The 17,769-nt window shown below is 39.0% G+C and overlaps 8 protein-coding genes and 1 further gene across 8 annotated transcripts; 5 read left to right on the top strand and 4 right to left on the bottom strand.

Annotated features, from left to right (window-relative positions):
- Positions 1-1,582: 1,582 nt before the first annotated feature.
- YRB1 (Ran GTPase-binding protein YRB1) lies at positions 1,583-2,311 on the top strand (the record flags this gene model as incomplete). Its single annotated transcript, XM_003646829.1, has 1 exon — positions 1,583-2,311. One exon carries the CDS (start codon positions 1,583-1,585, stop codon positions 2,309-2,311), a length of 729 nt encoding a protein of 242 aa, XP_003646877.1.
- A 414-nt stretch (positions 2,312-2,725) lies between these two features.
- On the bottom strand, positions 2,726-3,571 carry RER2 (ditrans,polycis-polyprenyl diphosphate synthase; the record flags this gene model as incomplete). Its single annotated transcript, XM_003646830.1, has 1 exon — positions 2,726-3,571. The coding sequence occupies one exon, from the start codon at positions 3,569-3,571 to the stop codon at positions 2,726-2,728; it is 846 nt and encodes a 281-aa protein (XP_003646878.1).
- A 308-nt stretch (positions 3,572-3,879) lies between these two features.
- Positions 3,880-5,313, top strand: COQ1 (trans-hexaprenyltranstransferase; the record flags this gene model as incomplete). Its single annotated transcript, XM_003646831.1, has 1 exon — positions 3,880-5,313. The coding sequence occupies one exon, from the start codon at positions 3,880-3,882 to the stop codon at positions 5,311-5,313; it is 1,434 nt and encodes a 477-aa protein (XP_003646879.1).
- A 331-nt stretch (positions 5,314-5,644) lies between these two features.
- On the bottom strand, positions 5,645-6,946 carry GPI18 (GPI-anchor transamidase GPI18; the record flags this gene model as incomplete). Its single annotated transcript, XM_003646832.1, has 1 exon — positions 5,645-6,946. The coding sequence occupies one exon, from the start codon at positions 6,944-6,946 to the stop codon at positions 5,645-5,647; it is 1,302 nt and encodes a 433-aa protein (XP_003646880.1).
- Positions 6,947-8,130: 1,184 nt separating this feature from the next.
- On the top strand, positions 8,131-8,955 carry Ecym_5302 (resistance to Congo red protein; the record flags this gene model as incomplete). The annotated part of the gene is made up of 2 exons (XM_003646833.1): positions 8,131-8,209; positions 8,414-8,955. 2 exons carry the CDS (start codon positions 8,131-8,133, stop codon positions 8,953-8,955), a joined length of 621 nt encoding a protein of 206 aa, XP_003646881.1.
- Positions 8,956-9,559: 604 nt separating this feature from the next.
- On the top strand, positions 9,560-11,143 carry UGA2 (succinate-semialdehyde dehydrogenase (NAD(P)(+)); the record flags this gene model as incomplete). The annotated part of the gene is made up of 1 exon (XM_003646834.1): positions 9,560-11,143. One exon carries the CDS (start codon positions 9,560-9,562, stop codon positions 11,141-11,143), a length of 1,584 nt encoding a protein of 527 aa, XP_003646882.1.
- A 292-nt stretch (positions 11,144-11,435) lies between these two features.
- On the top strand, positions 11,436-12,884 carry RAD57 (putative DNA-dependent ATPase RAD57; the record flags this gene model as incomplete). Its single annotated transcript, XM_003646835.1, has 1 exon — positions 11,436-12,884. The coding sequence occupies one exon, from the start codon at positions 11,436-11,438 to the stop codon at positions 12,882-12,884; it is 1,449 nt and encodes a 482-aa protein (XP_003646883.1).
- A 307-nt stretch (positions 12,885-13,191) lies between these two features.
- MAF1 (RNA polymerase III-inhibiting protein MAF1) lies at positions 13,192-14,655 on the bottom strand (the record flags this gene model as incomplete). Its single annotated transcript, XM_003646836.1, has 2 exons — positions 13,192-14,496; positions 14,650-14,655. The coding sequence occupies 2 exons, from the start codon at positions 14,653-14,655 to the stop codon at positions 13,192-13,194; spliced, it is 1,311 nt and encodes a 436-aa protein (XP_003646884.1).
- A 410-nt stretch (positions 14,656-15,065) lies between these two features.
- Ecym_5306 lies at positions 15,066-17,272 on the bottom strand (the record flags this gene model as incomplete).
- Between the last annotated feature and the right edge of the window lie 497 nt (positions 17,273-17,769).

Below are 17,769 nucleotides of genomic sequence, written 5' to 3' on the forward strand. Positions count from 1 at the left end.
TTTGATTTTAATTTTTTTCTTTCAGTATTTTAAATCAAATTCAAAAACAAGCGTATATTTTGTAGTTCCCAAATAATCAAAAAAACTAAAATATAACCTTAATATAATAATATAACTTTCCTTCGTGGTAGAAAGGTATTAGAGAAAATATAATGAAGAAGAAGAAGAAGAAGCAGCTAATGTTTTCTTAGTATTACTATTAGTGTTATTATTATTATTATTATTATAATTTCGCACAACAATTAAAATAAAAAGGATCCCAAATCAAATTTAATATTTTTGATGCTTCCTGTTTTTTCCCTCTTCAACCGTGCTTCTCCCTTAATATATATAATATTATTATATCACCTTCTCGCTCAAATCAAGATTCCAGTAGATAATAATAGAATACGTGAATTAAGGCAAACGCAAAAACAATGAGATTACCGTTCTCTTATGATAATAATAATAATAACTCAATGGGTCTTCTTCAAAAACAAAAAGGCAAAAACTAATAAATAATAGTAATAAGCAATACAACGACAATGAAAAAAATTAAAACCCTTTAGGAACACTTCAGCTGTTTTGAGTTTGTGTATTTTCTCTTGGTATTTCTGTTTGTATTTTGTATTCTGTATTCTGTATTAATTAATTTATTAATTAATTAATGAAAAAAAGAACCTTGTGTTAAACTGGCTGGCTGGCTTCTGGCTAACTGACTGACTGCTTTACGAGATCGAGACCCACTATAAATATCTCAGTTGATGACGTTACAACAAAAAAACTCAACGGAATACCTCTGAGTCAACCTTGCTGTAGCACACAAGCTCGTTTTTCTGCTGTTTGTTGTTCTGCTGTTCTACTTACTGGTTCTAATGTTCTGCTGTTCTGTTCTTGTGGAACGTACAGCTTATTTCGGAATGGCATCGCCGTGCGCAATGCGTTGGAATTTTTTTTTTAGTAGGAACCATGCAAACCTCGACAGACAGACAGAGAGAGACACGCATATACAGACACACAGGGAAGCCGTAAATAAATAGAAAATCCGAGAGAGAAAAAACCCCTCCACTCTTCCTGCTTTCCGTGCTTTCTCCCTGCTTCTCATATTCCTTCACTCTTCCTTCTGTCCGTCCAGAAATAAAAAACGTGTGGCGGTGTGGTGTATTGTGTATATGTGTTTTTGTCCGCTACGTATAAAACGATACAAGTCGATCTTCGGCACGTGACCATACACAGCCGTGCCGTCCGGAGCGATGACAGCTGTGTGTACACAAAATTTTTCGTCTCTTTGCCTCCGGAACAAATAAACAACAAAATTTGCCACTCGGATTCGCTGCCTGTTTTTGAAAGAAAAATCCAAAAATTACAGCGGTTTTTTCTCCCTTTCCTTACGGGAAAGGGAGGGAGGAATCTTGGGAATATTTTTTAATTTTTTATGGATAAACCGTGCACTTCTTGATATGTTTTAGCAGATTTCGCTCTTCTTTCCTTCTTGTTATCCCATTCTTTCCGTTTCAAAGCTCCTGGTCCCCCTTCCCCTTCCTTTAGTTTGGTTAGGGACGATATTTTAAAAGAAGAGTACCGTTATAGATATTAAGGAGTGATGTCTCAAGAAGCAGAAGTAACAAAAGCAGCCTCCTCTTCTACAGAGGAGTCTGGGGGGTTGAAGCCTCCTACAGCGTCGGTATTTTCGATGTTTGGTGGTAAGAAACCAGGAAAAGAGAACAAGACGGACGATGCAGCAACGTCTAGTGCATCCGCCGGTGCGGGTGCTGCAGGAGCAGCAGCAACAGAAGCAGAATCAGGAGCCGCAGCAGTGGCAGGAACAGGAGCATCAGCGTCTGCTCTCAATAGTAGTGTGAGTAAGGAGAAACAAAGCGGGGAAGAGGAGACACCTGAATCCCCGGATGTCCATTACGAGCCTGTTGTAACTTTGGAGAAGGTTGAGGTCAAGACGATGGAGGAGAATGAGGATGTGATTTTTAAATGTAGGGCTAAGTTATTTAGGTTTGATGGAGAGAATAAGGAGTGGAAGGAGAGGGGTACTGGGGATGTTAAGTTTTTGAAGAGCAAGGAGGGTGGTGGTAAGGTTCGGTTGTTGATGAGGAGAGACAAGACTTTAAAGGTGTGCGCTAACCATTATATCTCTCCGGATTATGTTTTGAAGCCCAATGTTGGATCTGATAGGTCCTGGGTTTATTCGTGTACTGCGGATGTTGCCGAGGGAGATCCTGAGGCTTTTACTTTTGCCATTCGATTTGGTAACAAGGAGAATGCTGAAAAATTCAAGGAAGAATTCGAGAAGGCTCAACATTTGAACAAGAAGAACTGATCTGATGATGGTGGTCGTGTGTGTAGGGTTCTTTATAGAACAAACAAAGAAAATAGTATTTTAGTGTAGTAGTGGTGGCCTGCTGTTTTTGGATATTGTCCATGTTTTTAGAGTGCCAGGAGACAGAAGACGATAATCAAACAGAACAGAACGGAATATATTGCATTTTGTGAGATGGCAGGCTTTGCAGATATCATACATCTATGTACACCTATTTATACCTATGTATATACACTATGGCCTGCCCTTGAATATTTTGGATTTAAATTTAACGACGACAACGACAACGACAACAACAACAATAATAATACAACAAATAACAATAAATAATTATGACGATTTGTTTTTGTATGTATTTTTCAAAATGGAGCTTCATTATTATCACGATAATCTTGGAAAACGACTTTACGTCTTTTACCTCTCCTTTTTATCATCATCATTTCCCTCATCGAAATCGCTGTCATCTTGTGACTCGAAAGACTTTCTAAATGCAAACTTTAACAATATCCACGCCATTGTGAAGGGTCCAAATTCAGGCCAGAGACAGTCCAGCAACTCTATTATTACGCCCTTCTGGCAAACTTGCCATAGCAGAAAATCGCTTAATCTGCTGACTCCACTAGTCCGGATCAACAAATCTAATGAAGGTAAGTGGGCTGTATACATATGAGCATCGAGCGCAGTATCGTTTACCTCGTTATCCTGTAACAACCCATCGTTTTGGGCATCTGCTACGGTGCTTTTTATCGAGTGTAGAATCTCCCCTCTTCCTGTATATGGGATACAAACATTCAACACAGCTCTAGTATTTTTCTCAGTAATCTTCTCTGCTCTCTCCATTTCTTCCTGTAAATCGGTAGGCAACAATGACCTGTCTCCGATAATACAAATCCGAATGCCATATTTCGACGCAAGCTCTCCATGCTCAGTTATTTGAATAACTCTCTCTTTAGCTAATTCCATCAAGGAATTAATCTCAAATGCACTTCTCTTGAAATTTTCCACTGAAAAGGCAAAAACAGTTGCCGTTTTCACACCAGAAGCATAACAAAGCTCTAAAACCTTGTTCATACTCACGAAGCCTGCACTGTGGCCCTCTCTTACTTCTATATTATGTCTTCTTGCATACCTTCTATTACCATCCATAATAAACGCTACATGTTGAGGAACTTTACCTGATGCTCTTATTGTCCTGGAAAACGTATTCTTAAGGTATTCCAGCAATTGAGAATTAAGGGGTATTGTATTTGAATCGAACATGTATATATTCTAAATTTCCAAATGCCTTGTTAGAATTTGAGATCCATACACAACGAATCGAAGTCGATAAGTTGTCTAGGAGAGCAGCCCTCAAAGCTCTCTTTCAGAAGTCCAACGAAAAACCGAATCACGAATACACTGAAAGGCTAAGAGCAAAAAAATTTTTTGGAAATTTGGAACATCTTTAATGCCATTTTTTACATCACTATTGCACATCTTACATGCGATTCAGGAAGCGTTCTATTCGTTATTCATAGGGATCGTTGAATAACAGGCCACGGGTTCCTAACAGTATCTGAATTGAACAAATGTTAAAAACAGGGGTTAAAGGCTTCGTTTTAAAACGTGTAAAGATTTGTGTCAAAAATGATGTACGTTGCCGTTACAGGTCCACATTTGGTACAGCCTTAGATGCTGCCGCTAAGATGGTCATGCCAAAGGTCATGCTAGAGAATCCAATCTATTTGGTTGCAAATGAGATACAATCATTAACCAAGGGCATAATTAGCTTGGTGGGATCTGGACATCCAGTATTGAGTAGGCTGACAAACTACTACATTGAGTCGGGTGGGAAAAGGCTGAGACCGATGATTGTTTTATTGATGTCGAAAGCCCTTTCAGAAATCCCTGCTTCTGAGAGGGATAGAATTAAAGTTGATTATTCTGATATCCCAGATGATCCTGTTTATTCGAGAAACCCATCGTCGATATTCTTTGGTGCCCCCGTCAATAACTTTAACCCATTACATATATTGCATGGGATCAAGCCCCTGGTAAATCCCCTAGCCGGGGAACGTGATCTGTTATCTGAAGACTTTGACCGTGGAAACGGCATCCTACCAAAACAAAGAAGATTAGCAGAGATTGTGGAGATGATTCACGCTGCCTCATTGCTTCATGACGATGTGCTTGATCATTCAACTTCGAGGCGTGGGAAACCTAGTGGCAATTCTGCGTTCACAAACAAAATGGCTGTCTTGGCAGGAGATTTTTTGCTAAGTAGGGCAAATTCAGCTGTGACTTCAATACGGAATCACGAAGTCTCAGAACTGGTTTCAGCCTGTATTAGTAACCTCGTTGAAGGCGAATTTATGCAGCTCAAAAACACAGCACTTGACCCAGATTTGACAACAATAAACAATGGAACTCAGGAGATACCTCTAGAGCCTAAAAGTGCGACAGCTTTATGTCATCAATATCGTGTTGATATTCCTCAGGGACTGGAAGTTTCTCATGAAGTACAGGTTGAAACTGCATTTAACTACTATTTACATAAATCATACCTGAAGACTGCTGCTCTTATATCCAAATCATGCAGGGGTGCTGCAATCTTGGCGGGTTCTAAAGAGGCAGTTCTTGATGACTGTTATTCATTTGGTAAAAATTTAGGAATCTGTTTCCAATTGGTGGACGATATGCTCGATTTTACTGTTTCTAGTGCTGAATTGGGTAAACCTGCGGGAGCTGACTTGGAGCTAGGAATTGCCACAGCACCAGTGCTATTTGCTTGGAAAGAATATCCAGCATTAGGAACCATCATACAGCGTAATTTCTCACAGCCTGGTGACATTGAAAGGGTACTTGAAGCAGTGGAAAAATACGACGGTGTCACTAAGACGAAAGAATTGGCTCGCGAATACCGTGATAAGGCTCTTAAAAATTTGCGGAATAGCTTGCCAGAGAGTGATTCACGCTCTGCATTGGAGTTTTTAACCAACAGCGTTTTAACAAGACGGAAGTAAAAGGAAAACCAATAAAAACAAGGAAACCATTGGGGCTTGTTTACATGCGATTATGTCCCTTGTTAACATATTTAGATCCTCAAGATATGTAATCCTGGGAATATATCTCGTTTCTGAAACGTGTAATGTTTAATTGAAAAAAGTAGCCATGTATATAGATATACCTTTCGCACTGAATTCAAGATTATAGTAGTGAATTTATTGATGTTCCAATGGTTGTTACCATTATATGTTTTTAATGCTGAAGTTTAACTCATCAGATAGTTCACTTATTTACATTTGTTGACCCCAAGCCAACGATGAAGTTACTACTTACAACGGTTTTTTCACATTATGCCGGCGGAAGAAAGGCGGCAAACAGTACAGTTTGCAACGGGATCCAAAAGAATAACCAATGTATATATAAATACACTAGCTTGTCATCACCTTTAGCATACCCAGTAGTTTTAATTAACCTATCAGAAAGGTACCATAAGTGCAATGGGATAAATGTAAAAACTCTATTAATGATTTGTACATGCGCGAAAAAAGTCAAAATGATTAACAATAATCGTGTAATGTAAACCAATGGCCTCAAGCTTTCCAGTGGATATTGGTATGAGAAATATATCGTAGAATACCAAATTAGAACAATATTAGGCAGAGACAATACAAAGTTTGGAACATTGTTTAATGACCAATAGTTTAGAAATCCTATGTTCCAATACTTGCCTTGTAAAAAAGAGTAAAATGATGTATAGGGAATTGAGAAAATTGGAAGACTTAATGAACACCATTCTTGTTGATATGGACATAGAAAATAATAAGGCAGATAATAATGGATATAGCAATACAACATCAACATCATGAAACCAGCAATAAAGGGAAACCAAAATGCACGAATAAAATCCCGCTGTTTCAATAATTTGAATAAATCATAAACATAGTAAACACCCAATATAATGCAATTGGATCTACTTGCAGTGGCTAGCGAAAATGCAACAGCAGAGAGCATATATGGGATCCAACCATAATATTTGAAAGAAATATGTCCATAAACGTTGTAACACAAAGCGTAACCCCTCATCAACATCCCTAAAAATGCCAGGATAAATGACAACGGTTCAGAATATGGAGCAAGCAGAAACCCACCGGCACTACTTAGAATAAACAGCAATGCAGTCTTATATGCCAATTCGCTATTTTTCGGGAAAGTCTGTAAAGTAAGAGCATATAGTATCCAAACTGATACATAGTGAATAAAAAAATTCAATAATGATCCCTTCAACACAATATTATCAACTAAATCAAACCCGATCACCTCTTTACTTCCAACATACCCAAGCAAACTAGACCAACTAAAAGGTGAAAAAACCCATTCGTGTTCATACTGTGGTACTGCACGACCCCACCAGAATGATAAACCTTTATTACCATTATCTATAAACTGAATTGCATTCTTAACAAAAAACACAGAATCCCACGATAATAACTTATGATACCACTTTAGATCGCTATACAATTGATACTCAGATAAAAATAATGCCGTTGAAGTATCAAACTGTGAAGGTGAAAAGAAGACTATCAAATATTGCATACATTTAACAGCGAAAAACGTGACTGTCAATCGTTTAAATCGTTGTGGCATCCTCATAAAGAAAAAATACGCTTAATAATCTACAATTAATAACCCTGATTATCTATCACACCTTATTTATCACTGCCACGTCCCACTTTCTAAAACCCTCTACTGTGATCTAAAACACATATGTCTTGCTTGTGAACCACCGATTTTACCATCATTGCGTAGATGGAAAGAGGTGTATGTGAGTTTTTTCTTTCCCTGTCCGCGAGAATCACCATCACAACCACCAATCGCCAATAACTTGTACGCCTTTTAGAAGACGCAGAATAGGAATTCGACTATCGAAATCCTGCTCAACACTTCAATGACCGACTGTTCGTTCGTCTAGGAGCAATACCACCGCTTGTCGTATAATATATATATGTATATTATACGTATATGATGTATCAATCTCTCTTGACCTCGGTTTCCCCCATTCCGCAGGTTATTTCGCCATTTTTCTTTAAGGCCCAGAACAATTAGCGAAATGCAGTTACATGCCAGTTAACAGAAAGAAATCTTTCCCTAGTTGTCCCTATAGAACTGTAATTCTGGTCTTTATGGTCTAAATAATTGCTGGTAATAGTCGGAAACTTTCATCTCGCACCCCAATTTTGAACTATACTATTACATACCATATCACTACTATGGGCAGAAAATGAGTGCCAAAGCGTTCACTGCGACCCAATTAAAATATACCCACCCTTGAATGGGATGCAATTCAGGCCTTATATTGATTTTGTACAGTAGACAGGTGTATGCATGCGTGCATGTTAGGGCACTGTCAATGTAGTCATTGCTACAAAAGATGGCTTAGAATTAAAAAGAAAGTTTCCAGTGATTAAAACACCGGCCCACCTTCTCCTCACGCTGAATACATAGAATTGTTCTTGAAAACACATTAATGTTTATCATCGTACGTCAGGCGACCACGACGAAGTAGATATAGATAAGAATGAAGGCAGGTATAGCATTTGAGGCTGTGATCCAATCTAATTTGCTGTGTCTTCAAAAATGTAGAAATTTTGTTGAGTTTATATAGTTTTTCCTTAGGAGAGGAGGGTCTTCGTTTTCTCCTACATTTCGAAACGTTTAGCAGCCAGCCACTTTCCATAAAGAAAAGTACGATATAAACCATAGCGAGCAGGCAGTGGTTTTGATTTTGAAGTTGAGTATAAATCAAGGTAACCATTAATATAATATTATAAAATACCATGTCAAGTTGTAAGTATTTTGAGATGAGCCCTGTTAAAAGAATTCTATGGTATTGCTCGAGACTTCCTTCTCTATTAAGTTAAATGAATTTGGTGAGCGAGAATGGCGATGAATGAACGAGTGAACGAACGAACGAACGGGAAGAACTAACTAACAACTGCACCAATTTGTATATGTGTTTTGAGAGTTTTGCTTCACATTAAATTTATAAAACTGTGTTAGACAAGGTGGGCTGAGTAATACAGAGTTGTTTGAATCAGTTACTAACCATAACTTATTTAGCATACGGCAGTGTAGGGTTTCCCGAAGAAAATTCGATATACAAGGCTCGTTGGGCAATCTTTGCTGTATGGATTGTTGTCGTATTCTTCAGTATATTTATGATTAACCTGAGGAGAAGGAGACGCGGTCTACGGCCAATCATAGGTACCGCATGGCTAACACCTCCAAGCTATGGCCAGTCTCAAAGACAATATAACAGGCCGACAGATGATCCAACAGCCATTCCTGTTCCTGAATACACAGAACAACCCAATGTCAATGTCGACCTGGGATACTACGACAATCAGGGGAAATTCCACCCTGCAACAGGATCAGTTCCAAAGCCAGGGACTGCTGTAACAACGGATACAAGCCATGGGTACCAAACTTCAGCGCCAATAGGCGACTATCAACAATTGCATGATGTGGGATATGTCCGTCCTCAGGGTCCTCCTCCTAATGCCTACTATCCCAACCAGTACCCACCACCACCCCAGCAACAACAAGCACCACTACCAGGTGTTACAGATGCTGGTACTACTTACTATCGCCATATCACGTAATAACTCTATCGCTCGTCCCGGAACCTTTGAAATAGTCATATGTATATATGTTGTTTCTGTGGGAATTATTGGTTTTCGTCTCCTTCACTTCACATTCAGATACGTACATGGCCGGACCACCCTTCCTCATAAAAAGAGATCAAAAGGGAAAACCACTCATCCCCTCTACTTTTCTTTTCGTAACTCACTCTACTGAAAAGAGAAATATTAACCTTTGTCCAGTACTTCTCTTCCACGCTAATTTCATCTGCATACCGCATATGATACGATTCAAGGATTTGAGGCTTGCTTAACCCCTATATGAATCACAATGTAAACAAGTGTAAAGCCGCTCCAAGAGCTTACTTAACTTGGACTAATCAGTTCGTCCCATTTTATGAGAGCAACGCTGCTATCACACAAATGCAGTCCAACTTGCTCGCAATGAAATCAATTAATGGTTTAAGGACAAAAACTTTTTTGACTCTGGAGTTGCACTGGTTGTTTCAAAAACAGGGTACGCTGTAATCATAAGTTACAGTATTATATATATATGGTATTATATTGTTGATCTTTTACTTCCATACGTCTAATGACTTTTTAGTTGACTTATGTTTTATTTAATATGTTTTATTTCAGTTTGTCAAGAGTCAGCCTAGTCAGAACTCCAGGTAGTCTGTTAGTTCGTTGTCAGCAACAATTCAAACGAAAGTTCGCCATGCAATCTTTAAATCTTAAGCCAGAGTTTAAGGATGAATCACTCCTTCGCAAGGGAAGTTATGTAAATGGGAAGTGGATAACTGAAGGTGAAGATTACTTTGAAGTTACTGACCCGGCCAACGGTGCGCTTATCTCAAAACTTCCAAACCATGATGTTGGCGTTGTGCAGGAAGCGATTAAAGCCGCTAACTCCACTTTCAAGACTTATAAGAATATGCCGCCAAAGGATAGAGCACAGTGTTTGAGGAGAATGTATAGTTTGATGATGGAGAACATCGATGATCTAAGTGCGCTTATTACTTGGGAGAACGGCAAGCCTTTGAACGATGCGATCAACGAGGTGCGTTATGCGGCATCATTCTTCGATTGGTTTGCAGATGAGGCCTTGAGGATGTATGGCACTACAATTCAGCCTGCAAACCCCACCAGCCGCGCCTTTACGATAAGACAACCGGTGGGTGTTTGTGGGATTGTATGTCCTTGGAATTTCCCTGCCGCGATGATATCAAGAAAAGCAAGTGCGGCGTTAGCAGCTGGTTGTACGGTTGTTTTGAAGCCAGACCCTCAAACTCCGTTATCTGCGTTGGCTCTGGCGCACTTAATTGAGAAGGCTGGGTTCCCAGCAGGTGCATTCAATATTGTTGTTACTCAGAAGCATACTGCTGAAGTGGGGCTGGCCCTATGTGAGTCCCCATTGGTTAAGAAGATTTCGTTTACTGGCTCCACTGCTGTTGGTAAAATCTTGATGAAGCAGTCAGCTTCCACTATGAAAAAGTTATCGTTTGAACTTGGAGGTAATGCACCTTTAATTGTTTTTGATGACGCCGATGTGGACTATGCAATTGAACAAGTTATCGCGTGTAAGTTTATAAGTTTGGGCCAGACTTGTGTTTGTGCAAACCGGTTGTATGTGCAGCGTGCCGTTGTTGAAGAGTTTTCGGAGAAGTTAGCGAAGAGGGTACGTGGGTTCAAGATTGGTCATGGACTTCACAAAGACACCACCCATACTTGTTTGATTAACACCAACGCTGTGGCCAAGGTGGAGAGGCATGCTCAAGATGCTATCTCTAAGGGTGCGGAAATTGTTGTTGCTGGTGGTCGTCTCCCAGAAATCGGTGAGAACTTCTATGCTCCAACGATCTTGAAAAACGTCAGACCGGATTCGCAGGTAGCACATGAAGAAACATTCGGACCATTGTGTGCCATCATACCTTTTGACACTATGGAGGAAGTAGTTGGTTATGCCAATGACACTCCGTTTGGTCTCGCGGCATATGTGTTCTCCAATAATATCAATACCCTATACACTGCCATGGAATCGCTTGACGCAGGAATGATCTCCTGTAATACAGGGATCTTCAGAGATGCTGCTGTTCCTTTTGGCGGTGTAAAGGAGTCTGGCTTTGGCAGAGAGGGATCTTTGCACGGCATTGATGATTACACTGTCTTAAAGACAGTTATCCTTGGTGGACTACCAGAGAGGTTGTGAGTTTTTTGTAGTACTAAATACATATTGTATGTATCTACTTTTGATCTCCCTTTAATTTTTTAAAAGGAGATGTGAATGTGCATGTCGAGTGAGCTATACTGTTTTGGTGCTTACGAACATGTATATATATATGTATATATGTTGATTTAAATTAGCCATTCGTGTCTATATCTAGAATTGAAGGTTTCGGGAGGAGAGCTGTTGGGAAAATGTTGACGCCAAAAATTGTCAATATTTTAAAACATTGAGACTTAAATCAAAACCAAGCCATAATTGATTAATTACGTTATTAATGGATTTGTACGATCAGCTTCCGACAAGTTCACTAATTGACGATGAACAATATCAATTTTTGTTGCAGCATTCTGAGCGATATGGCGTTTCTGTTTTAGATTATCTCACATTGTCGCCACAACAATTGGCTACATCAGTCAATAGGTCCATTACCGAGGTATGCAGGTTTCAAGAAGCTCTGCGAAACGAGTTTTATAAGGAAGTGATTGAACTCAACCCAATACGCTCTTTTAGTTCATTAGAAGGGCCTAAATGTTTTACCACGGGGGATTTAGATATTGATGCGGTCCTAAACGGTGGAATATACACTCATGGAATAACTGAAATATTTGGCGAAAGTTCCAGTGGCAAATCTCAATTATTAATGCAGTTGGCCCTCTCAGTACAACTTCCTTCCAAATTCAATGGGTTTTCTGGCCAATGTGTATTTATCACAACAGAGGGAGACTTGCCAACTCAAAGATTGGAGGGAATAATACAATTGCGGAAGGAATTCGTCGAAAATGGAGTATCCCAAAATAATATATATACGGTTACTTGCAACGAATGGGCAGCTCAAAATCATATTTTGAGTGTTCAACTGCCTATTTTACTAGAACGCAATCCAAAAATCAAATTAGTCATCGTAGATTCGGTTTCTCATCATTTGAGAGTCGAATTAGAATCCAGCTCTTTCAAGGCATCTTTAGATAATAGATCTCAAATCGATAAAATGGCTCAGAATCTATTGTATTTATCTCAGAAGCATGGCGTTGCAGTTGTTGTTGCCAATCAAGTTGGGGACAAGTTATTGCCAGCAAGACCTACAAGACAAACCGTGATGGATTACGATTATCAGCTAGGATTCATGATTGGATGGAAAGATTCAACCACATTCTATAGACATTTGTTCCACAACGGGGATGTAAGAGAAGACGTGTTAACAGATGATGAAGACTACTATCAAGTAGTATCTGTTCATGAGAAGATGGTTCAAGCACAACAGCGGCAACAAAATTTTGTTTTGTCTCAATCTTCAACGACAAGTTTACCATCCTTGCAGCCTGAAACAAGTGTAAATCCCGCAAACTCTGTTAGAGTTAACTCGCCACCAACCGCACTCTCTCAAATCAGTACAACTAATGGTAAATTACAGACTTATAATGGATTTTCTACACAATTACAGTGTAACAAAAAAAAGCGCATCGATACCACGATCCCTAACCTGGGACTAACATGGGCAAACCATATTTCAACACGAATCAAGCTTTCCAAAGGCTATAAAGCCTCTCCCCTAATAACAAGTGGTGAGCTCGACTTAGATAAGCTCAGCGACATCACTGCTTTCTGGCAGGCTAAACGGATTCTTAAAGTTGTGTTCTCTACGTATGTCCGAAATGGACAGATTCAATACTCGATATGTGACCAAGGCATAGTATCGGTGAGCGATAACCCCAGTAAGTCATAATTTTGGTGCTACATATACATGTGATAAGATTAATAATACTGCCTGTGAAAAAACAGAATTGGTAAAAACAAATTAATAAAAATATAATACAAAGGAAGAAGCAAAGTCGTCCAGTGATTTGGAATTGACCATAATTTATTACTACTGTTTAATACAAACGATTGGGAAGACGAGCATTAATTATAAGAAGGAATAAAACAAGTATGGAGAGGTTGCAGCCATATATATCAAAAGGACTAGGAATAAGAGGGAAATAATACAAAACATTTTTAAGACTTTAGCCTGAAAAGTAAACCACCCGAAAATATTAGATCGAATCTACACTATCCATATCGTCACCATCATCCTGAATAGCATTATCCCCTCCTGAATTATATGTTAGATCATATTCGCCTTCAAAATCGTTGGTTTCATGTTCGATGGTCATTCTTCTACGTTTCTCATTATACTTCATCTTGGAGGTGCTTCCATCGTATTCATCAAGGGTAATAGAACTGCCATTCAAATTCTTCAATCTAAAGGCGCTTAAATAGAAAAATGCTACCCTTTTTCTTTTCTTATTGAACATGAACCACATTAACGACCACAGATGTCCAGGTTCATCATCTAAAAATGATTTCTGAGGGTTATACTGGTAAAATACGCAATCGGATAGGTCCATATGTGCGTTTATAGTTTCCCAAATCCACTCAGGGGGTTGTTTACCCAAAGCTATAACTGAATTTTCAAACTTAGAAACCAGCTGTTTCATAGAGCTTCTTATAAAGTCAGTGGGTTCTAACAATGTGAAATCATGATCCGGGTATGACGCGTTTAGGATGCCTATTAAATAGGCGAATGTTCTTCTGCTTGCAGTTTCATTTATTGGGCCAAATGGTCCAATATTTATAGACTCTTTAGTGATACTTGGCCTCCTCAAAGAAATAGGAGATCTAGATCCTCTAGAACCGGTAGTGGGATTGCTTTCAATACTGTTAGTCCTCTTTTTCCGAAAGCTGGTGACGTTTATTTCCCCATGCGCACTACCAGCACTGCTGGTCCTCCGCAGACGGCCTTTTTGAGAGGATTCAACGCTTGATGAACTTAGATACCCATTATTTTCCGATGTTGACACCAATTCTTTCAATCCTTGATCGTTTAACTTGTGTGATTTAAAAACTGGTGCAGGTTGCTGGGGACCTTCACTCACTGACATCCTACGTTTTTGCTCCCAAAAAGAACATGAACTACTGTTACCTGTAACATTTTCACACTGTTGTTGTTCCAAATCAAGTGTTCGTTCTGTTGGTGGCCATTGTTGTTGTTGTTGTTGTTGTTGTTGTTGTTGTTGTTGTTGTTGTTGTTGTTGTTGTTGTTCTGGCTGTTGCGGTTGATGTCGCTGTTTTAATCCTTGTTGATTATTTTCCAACTCAATCTGCTGCTTCACCGCTGCATTATAGGAGTCATTTTCTTGGAGTAAAGAATCCAAATGTCGTTCAATAGTCTTGTATAGCTTTTTATCAGAAGCTACAGCCTTCGTAGTAAATATATCACATCCACCTGTAATCTTAGACTCGGACGTTTCAAAATTAAGCGTCTGATTTACAACCTCCAAATCCAGCTCGTCAATAAACTATTGAATAAGTTAATCCTTCGTTCATAATTTGTCATTTAAAAACACTTAACAAAGGGAACATGAGTCTATATTCATGAAGATACTACTACCCAAACATATCAATTGTACCACAATATAAGTGCTCATTGATTTAAATGTAATATAACATACCTTCATCTGTAAAAATTGACGACGTTTGGTTTGACGTGCTGCTTACACTTGGCGAGGCTTAATAGTCTATTAAGGTGCTTACCAACAGTGATATAAAAATGGTTCATTAGAACTCTATGTACTAAAATAACGGATATGACTAGTCACGTGGAATGATTTTGGTTACCCGGTCTAAAACAGACTCCACTTCTGGACAAAACCACAAGTATTTATTATCACGTGATTTAAGAGTATTATCGCGATGATTGTTATAGGTTAATAACTTTGTTATATAATTAGTTAACGTCGTGCTTATAGGAACGAGGGAAGGGTGCTATTATATAATAATTATGGTTACAAGTCTATCGATATTGACAATAGTATTATATTTAAGTATGAGATAACTGTAGCGAAGGCAATTATTTTGAGGTTGCTGTTTACTCTTTGAATGATTCCTTCTCCACTTTTGGGTTTGATGTAAGCTCAGGCTTGGATGGTTTTCTAGAGTTTTCCGTTGAAGGCCTCATGTATTTCTCTTTATATATCCATTCTGCTCCAATTAAATCTGCACCCATAGCATCAGCGATTCTGAACCATGCGGCAGCCCTACTAGAATCTCTTGGACGATGTTTCGACTTCTTCGACCAAATAGTCCCGCAGAGACAAATTGAGTCAATATGGCCTAGGGATGCAGCCTTTTCTAGATATTTCAAACCTTTAAATTCGTTTGGACGAGAAAATCCGTAGCCTTTTAGGTATGCTATAGCACATTCATATAGACTGGGAGCCTCTGGTTCTGGTGATACATGTGGGAGCTTGCCTAATTTGAATGGATCGATGCGAAGAGCTAGAATCTCAGAAGCTTCGTCTTTGATACCAGATGCTTTAAATATCCATTTAAACGATTCTTTCAAATTGACAGGAATCCCAGATCCGTGTCTTAATGCTAGCCCATAAAGTAAGAATCCAGTTCGGTCTCCAAGCTCACATACTTCTCTTAGTAATTTAGTGCAATCTGCAAACTGGCGTTTGCTCCGTAGTTCAAGGGCAGCCATGATTTTTTGATTCACTTTAAATTCAACAGCTCTTTTCAATTGAAGGTTTACAACAGGTTCCTGAGGCAATTTCTTCATCTTTTGCAGCTGCTTATTGTCTTTGGGCGGAACGGGTGGCCTGTGGGTTTGCTGGAAATAATGGGATGGCTGCAACTGTGCAGCATTGTTATTTATTAACTGGCTATTTTTCGGTGGATCTGGTAAACCATAGGCCTTTTTAACTTGACCCTTCACAACTGGCAAGTTATCAGTATTTTTAGGGAGACTCGAAGTTTTCCTATGAGATCTTGGAGTAGTTTGCGCGGACAGCATGATAGGTATCCTAGGTCTAGGTTCAATTAGTAGTTTATAGCTATGTGGTATTTTTTGTACAGGGGGTTTCTTTGAAGCAGGGTTCTGTAGAACAGTCTGCTGCTCAGGTTGAGGAGCAACAGTTATAGGATTCGGATCCGATAAAGCAGTACCCATTGTCATATTTGGATCGGTTGGAGATTCATCTCTTAGCTTTGGAGAGGTTTGATTCGTAGCAGTGCCCTTTGGAGACTTGAACAAATTTTTTATGGAGAAAGAATTTTTTTCTTATGACCTTTGTTCCATACATATGGTGATTGCGAGCCTCCTGGTGATTCATGTTCAATGCTCTTATCTGTTCCAGGTGTCGATAATATATTATTCTCACTTTCCGTCTGTGAGTAGTCCAGGTTTTTTTTAACTGAACCACTGTCTAAGGAGGAAGATGTATGGTTTTGATTTGGGAAGAAAGAACTTACACTTCCAGTTGGGGTATGCGTTGAAAACACCTGAGAAGATCTTTTAACCGGAGAAGGAACCTGTTTGCTCTGAGTGGGCACACTATTGGGGGTCATCGAACCTAAATTAGGGAAACTATCCGTTGGCGATGAACTGTCATCATAATATACATTCTTTTGCACTAATTTAGTTCTATACTTCTCAATTGGCAGGATATCAGGTGCATCAGTAGATACATTTATAGAACCGGAGTTACTAATCATCTCATCATCATCACCTTCTTCTTGAACTAGATAGGAGTACCTAAATTTTGAAATATGATCTTCCACAACATCACCTTTTGAATTCACAAGCTTTTTGTCGCTGCTCAAATCATTAAATATAGCATGTGGTACAGGAGCACTAGCACCCATCCTCTTATTTTGCATGTTTATTGTGTTGTTATTAGAATGCCTTAATGAAGGGAATGCAGAAGCAGGAATGCACACCACAGGTTTTTTCACTGACCTAGAGTTGATATTCATATTATTTCTAATTCCAAAAGGATTCTTAAAAGAAACCTCCTCTCTGTTTTCCATTAGCTTTAATCTTCGCTGTTCCTCCTCCTCTTCCAGCGCCTGTTGCAACAAGAGTTCATCTTCAACACTTAGATCTAGCTTATCCAGGAGACGATCCGCCGTTTGGATGGAATCAAATGATATTAAGGATTGCTGATCATGCACTATAGAGTTGGACCTGAGTTTTAAGCGACACCTACTAGAATCAAAAATTTCTCCTGTAACACTAGTTAGCCTGATGTCCTCCAATGGAGAGACATCGTTAGGATTAAACGAAACCATGTTAGGCAGCTAGATTCCTCTCTGCTACTTCTGTTGCACCGTTATAATTAATCCCTGTACTTGTCTTTGCCGGTTGTGGGGGAGGGGGGGGGAGGGGGACTTAGACGATTATTAACGTTAAATTGGAAGTAAACCCAAACAATATTGATCAACCTGCAATTGTCGCTGATCCGCAGGGACGAATACTATACTGTGTAAAATAAAATATAATTATGGTTCAGAGTATTGTCGGATATGAAGGCATAAAGTACACGGCTACGGATAAGATTAGTGGTTGTATGTAGCTATGTCTACAATCGTAGCTTCAACTTTTTTGGTTAGTGCTTTGAATGATGTGTAGTAAAAATATCTAAAATGAAAGATGAAGCTGTACCGTGTTATTGAGGTTTTTTAACCTATTAAAATATGTATAATAGTGAATTTTATGTGAAGTTTAGAGATCAGCACGACACTGCCTTGAAATCTAGAATACTGAAACTTTAAACAGCTTATATCTT

This window comes from Eremothecium cymbalariae, chromosome 5 (assembly GCF_000235365.1).
Source record: "Eremothecium cymbalariae DBVPG#7215 chromosome 5, complete sequence".
Lineage (NCBI taxonomy): Eukaryota > Fungi > Ascomycota > Saccharomycetes > Saccharomycetales > Saccharomycetaceae > Eremothecium > Eremothecium cymbalariae.